The sequence below is a fragment of the Microtus ochrogaster genome, chromosome 15 (assembly GCF_000317375.1).
Source record: "Microtus ochrogaster isolate Prairie Vole_2 chromosome 15, MicOch1.0, whole genome shotgun sequence".
Taxonomy (NCBI): Eukaryota; Metazoa; Chordata; class Mammalia; order Rodentia; family Cricetidae; genus Microtus; species Microtus ochrogaster.
This window is the reverse complement of record NC_022017.1, coordinates 19,410,221-19,416,222: the sequence shown is the minus strand read 5'-3', so window position 1 is coordinate 19,416,222 and position 6,002 is coordinate 19,410,221. Positions and strand designations below refer to the sequence as shown.

General features: G+C 41.3%; 1 protein-coding gene across 1 annotated transcript in view; it reads left to right on the top strand.

Annotated features, from left to right (window-relative positions):
• Positions 1-1,796: 1,796 nt before the first annotated feature.
• Muc19 (mucin 19, oligomeric) overlaps positions 1,797-6,002 on the top strand; it is a 12,206-nt gene continuing 8,000 nt past the window's right edge. Inside the window, exons 1-2 of the mRNA XM_026782410.1 lie at positions 1,797-2,064; positions 4,002-4,049. Of these exons, the coding sequence (XP_026638211.1) occupies positions 1,797-2,064; positions 4,002-4,049 (316 nt within the window). The remainder of the gene's footprint in view (positions 2,065-4,001; positions 4,050-6,002) is intronic.

The following is a 6,002-nucleotide window of genomic DNA, read 5'->3' as shown; positions in this document are numbered from 1 at the left end:
TAGACTGTCTACTCTGATGATATCAACACTTCCTCCACCAAATCCTTGAACCTCACATTCTTGGCTTTACTTTTTCAGAGGCTACAACTTCATCAGAAAATAGTGAGACCCATGGGAGCAGAGGGACAGCAGGTGAGGCCCCGAAGCTCCCAAAGCCGGGTGTGGGCTTTCCGTGTGGCTGCTGGGCTTGCCTGGGAGGAGGGTTGATTTCCTTCAGAGTACCGTGTAGTACTTTGGATATTTTCTTTCGACTGAGCATATTCTGGAAAGAACCCTTTCATTATCAGCAACTAGTCCCATAGCCATAACTTCCTGAGGACTGGTGTCTGTATAGTCCGTTTGAGAAAAGCTTTCGACACTGCATACACCACTAAAGTGTTAAGAGGAAGGAGAAGAAACACTCTGACATCTGGAAGGCATCCTATCCTATAAAATTTGGGGGCAGCATTATTTGTTTTGTTTTGCTTGTTTGTTTTGAGAGAGAATCTCACTGTGTAGTCCTGGCTAGCCTAGAACTATGTAGACCAGACTGTACTAGAACTCAGAGAGAGTCATCTGCCTCAGTCTGTGCCTACAGACTGCTGGAAGATTATAGACATATGCCGTTAGACCTGGCTTATATGAAGGGTTTTTTTTGATATAATAGCAAAAATGATATTAAATCTTGGTTTGAATTCTTGGCACAATCAAGTCATTTTTCTGGGGTTTTTGAATCACATAATAGGCACCTGTGCAGCATCATGTGGACAAGAAACTGGAATTGTGTCCTAGGAGAAAGACAGAAAAAAAGCCTGTTCCCCATTTCATCATAGGTAGAATTTCAGGGAAGGGATTCAGATGGGAGCATTCCTTTTTGGGTCACTTTGTCGATGTGGGTCATAGATCATTTCAACTCATGAGGAAACTGTGAGGGGACATCTGAGCAGCCTGCACTCGGGTTCTTCTCCAGACACATCTTTAGGAGACTAATGTGAGTTAGTGTGTGGATTTGAGGTCCTTCGTTTATTAGCCAGTGTTGGAGTTGACCTGAAAGGTTCCTGAGGTAAGCTAATAAACTGCCGTGGAATCTTCAATGGCTCCATCTATGGGGTGATTCGTCCTCCATTGCCCCCTGCACAAGAGAACCTTAGCTAGCTTCTCCAGTCACCTACCTAAATTTCACCCATCTCAGAAACCACGACTTTGGAAGAAAGCAGGACACTAAAGGTGGAAGTAATCTCAGCCATCGGGTACACCTTCTAGAAACTTCTTGAAACCCCTCACAAAAACCCTTTCCATTTCTGATATTTGTCAAAATATTAGGAAAAAGTTGTATCCGATGTTCAATATTTGATGCCAGTGAGTACCATTCGAACACACTGGCATTTCTTTTTTGTGCTTCAATGGTCTATCAATGAGGCATAATGGGATACATAACCCTGAAAGTTATATTTGTGATCCAGCCAAAATCTACTTCTCTGTGACTAAACCCAAGCAAAAAAAGCTATGATAACAAATGTCTTTTGTAAAGTTACCAAAAGAGCAATATGTTATATAGAAACATCTCTATTGTCTTAAAAACCACAAAGCCAGAGAGATAAATTTATTACTGAATAAAGAAAATTAAGGGCTTTTTTTTTTCTTTAGAGTTTATACCCAATATCACAGTCTGCAATCAGGGTGAAGATTTTGTTATGTTTGCTAAGTAAGTTATTATAAGATGGACTTCTCAGCAAATGCCTTCGTTTATTTTGGTATATAATCCCTGCAAATAAACAGGGAGTGATGTATATTGTTGAATAAATTAAATGGTTGGTATGTGGGAAAACTGTCTCAGCCAGGGACAGAACGGGTGCTCACAGCACACGTTCCAAGGACTTGACTGCTACAGAGATGCAGCAGTTTCTAAGCGGCACCTCCCAGAATGGTCCAACGCCCAATCCCGATTGACAGCATGTGCTGTATGCCTTGGCTGCATCAGTGCGAAGCATTCTTCATCCTTCATCTTGTCTTTGCTCCTTCTCGTTCCAGGTACCACCCGTGCACCTGTCAGAGTGACTGAGACATCTGGGAGTTCCAGCACAGGTGAGAGAACCATTCAAAAGAAGGGCGCAAGGCTTGCGTGTCCGTGCCACAAATTCCTTCCTATGTCCCTATCTTTCATCTGTTTCTCTCCTCTTCTCTCAGAAGCCACAACCTCCGCAGAGTCAGTGGAACCATGGCCACGGGAAACAATGCAGGCAGGAGTAATCTGAGGGTGTGGCTTTTGAGTGGTGATAAATTACAATTCCAGCTTGTTTCTTGGTAACAGGAAAAGTGGTCTTCCCGGAGTTCTCATTGAGGTCAACAATGTCTTCATTTGTGACTAGGTTTTGGATTCAACCGAGGCAGATTTTGTGAGTCCTCCCATAGGTGGTTTTCTGTGAACTAGAGCGGAAGTGGCAAATATCTGTACAGGTTCAGTTTTCCATTTGTCATTTCAGGAATCACTACATCAGCTGGAGGAAATACAGGCTTGGAGAGTTCGAGTTCAGGTTCAACAGAAGGCCAAAATATAAAATAAAACAATTTCCCTTAATATTAATAGCTTCCTCCTTGAGCAGAAACCAGACAATGTGACATCTTTGGCCATTCTTTAAGGGCGGAAATTCTCAACTTGTATGTTGTGACCCCCTGGAGAGGTCGGAAGACCCTTTTACAGGAGATGCATATCAGATATTTACATTATGATTCACAATAGTAACAAGTTTACAGTTATGAAGTCACAATGAAAGAATTTTGTGGTTTGGGGTCACCACATGAGGAACTGTATTAAAGGGCTACAGCATTAGAAAGTTCAGTTGAAAACCTGTCTTAGGATGATAATGAATCTTGACTTTGGTCATTACTCCCTCTCCCCCTTTTTATGTCAGACACCACAGGTCTCTGGCATGAATTTACTCTGTATCTGGCGGCCCCGGCACAGGGAAGCCAATGACTTAACAGTAATGGAAAGGGTTTAGTAATGGAACCCTGCAAACACATAGCAAACTTTACCAGTCATAAGGTTCTGAACTTCTTTGCTGTGATTAGAGGCAACTACTTCTTCAAGTGGCAGGACCTCAGATGCTGGAGTTCAGCTAGATCGGCCACAACAGCTAATTATCTTCCCCCCTTTTTTAAATTGTCTTATGTAAGGAATTTGGGGGGATTTTTATCAGCTCTTCTTTGAGTGCAAGGTGCCTTGATCACACATTTCTCCAATGAACTGCTTTTCTATGTTTTGAGAAAATGGTATAACAGTGATCATGAATAATATGTCAGCAGAAGCATTCTAAACCCAAATTCTAATTTTGGTCTGGAGGGATTCATAAATTACTCCCTCCTTCTGTGATTGCAGTTGCCACAGGGGTGACTACAGGTACAGCTGTAGCCCCTGAGAGTTTCCTCACTCATGAGTCATGAAAACTGTTCGGGAAATTTGTCTCTGAACAGCAGAGGCTGCTGCCTCTTCTAGGGACAATGTGTAAAGTCAAAGGGCTGCACATTTTCCCAGTGTTCCCATCCCAAGCTTCGTTCCACCTCTATTCGGGGCTACAACTTCTGCAGAAGTTATAGCGTACACTGGAGTTAGAACAGGAACTAGTGAGTGACTGGCATTTTCAGCCTTGAGGGAGGTTGGTGACTCTCTGGGGCTGTAGTAGATGGCACATGAGAGTACAAGGGACAGAAACAGGTTTGTGTGCTTCTTCTAACAAAATGCATATGATCATTTTTGCTGTGGTGTTTTCAATTTATTCCATAAACTGTCAAGTAAACCAAACATGGTCCTCTTCCGTTCGGTCATTCGCCCCCACAGTACTCTCTTAGACAGGATTTTGTTGCTCTCGTTGTCCTAACCATCTTGCTGTTTAGGTGTTACTTCAGGTTTGGCTGGGATTTTTAGAGACCTAGAGAATTCCAGTTTTTGGGGAGCAGATGTTTAATTCAGCCACTATAATGGATTTTTTTCTCATGTCTACCCCCTAAATTTACCCCTGCAGGAGTCCCCACGGGAGCACCAGGCAGCCAAAGCACAAGAGGAAACACAGGTGAGTGCAGAAAAATTGCTTCCTCCTGAGACATTAACCTTAGCCAAAGCAAGAGAGTTTGTAAGAAATGGATTTGCTCTTTGGATACAAAGGCTCCTTCATTGATGATAAGAAACATGACTTTGTTCAAATCTATCCTGTTCTTAGGGGGCAGGGGAAGCACTGCTGTGTTTTCTCAGGCTGGAACTGGAATGCCAAAATGAATGTTAGCTGTGCCACCCTTCAGAGGTCCATGTGGCTTTGTTCCTATGGAGATGAGTTGAGGGTTTTGGGCAAGGAAGGAGGACATAATGGGGGCCAGGGAGAACAGGGAAACTTTCTTTTCATGATTCAGCTTGGAAGCCATTTGGAAAAAAAAAAAATTTCCACTTGACTCTTTGGAAGATGTACCCTGCAGCCTGAAAGCTTTATGTTGTTTTAAATTAGGTCCATATGCTGGTCTCTGTCTTAAAATCCTATCTCAGACTTCCAACCTTTAGGATTCCAGGCTGCACCACCATGCCTAACTCAGTCTGAGATTCCAGAGAAGAAGCTTATGGGTGGTGCTGGTCCTGGAATAATCTAGACTTACTTACTTTTGCAGATTCCACTTCAGTAGCAACTGAAGTCACAACCACTGCCCACGTATCCCAGCCAGGTAAAATGTAGAGATCCAGTGGGCTCAAACAAATCCTATGAAATTTATCTCATTCGCATGGGGTCAACCTTGCACATGATTGTGCCATTCCTGAGATGAACACACACAGACTACATGGATTTTTAATACTGTGAATAAAACATTTTGTTATCATCCTCTTTTCTCTAGAAATAACTACGACAGCAACAGAGAGTCAAGACACTGAAAAGACAACAGGTCAGTATGAGGAGACCACCAATCGCTTCATGGTCCAAAGGCATTTCTTGTACTTACACGTGTGCTAGGCGCTGTATTGTATATGCATTGAAAGCAAAACCTTCAATAAGAAACAGTGATTGCCACATTGTAACCTTTGTAGTAAGGATACAGGATATCGGCACAGGTATTATTGTTATTGTTCATCTTTTTACCAACCAAAAATATATGAAAAAAATTATGATTCCATGGTCGAGGAAGAGAGCAGATGGTTCCTTTCTGTTTTCTAGTTGATAGTCATGGGTGAAGGCACAAATAAAGAAGATAGTTGAGTTGTGGGCTAGGTGGGCAGCAAATTTCTACCAAACGTGAGAACAGAGACACAATGATGCATAGGTGAATTCAGGACTCAGACAGATGCTTGCAACAGAAGTGTGAGGGTCAAGGAAGAAGATTAGGAAATATAAATATAAATATACATAAAGTTTATGAAAAAGTTGAATTTCTAATTTAAATGTGACTCCATCTTTACAGCAATGAGACTCCCCTTAGTTTTTATCAAGAGACTGGCACGCTCAGTGCTCTGGAGGAAGTGACTCCAACGGCGGTGTGGAAATTAGATTATTCTGTTGTATATACCCATCGTTTTTCTCTTCTATTGCTGGGTTCTACTATTATTAAAAATAAGATACTATTCCAGATTGCCTTAACAAAGGGTTAGAGGCGTTTAATCTTCTAAATTTTCACTTACTTTACTACTTTAGTATCAATTTTTGGTGACAGTTGTTAAGAGTTGCTTTGAATAAATATGTAGAAATTGAAAGTTTCCTTTAAGAACGCCCTTCCTAGGCCAGTTTGTGTTTCTTTTCTTTTGGTAGGGTGGGATAACAGTACAAAATTTTTGACTTAAAATTTGAAATTTGAATTTAGAATCTTGTAAGTATGACTGGCCCGTACCTGTGAAGTTCAGAAACTTAAAGACATACACGCATATCATTTGCTTAAAGCATTTTGGAGGGATAGAACAAAATTCAAGCCTTTCAAGAGGTTGAAAAACGGATAAATTTTCTTTTTTATCTGAATATAATTTTTATTCATATATGTACATTAATAAAGAAATA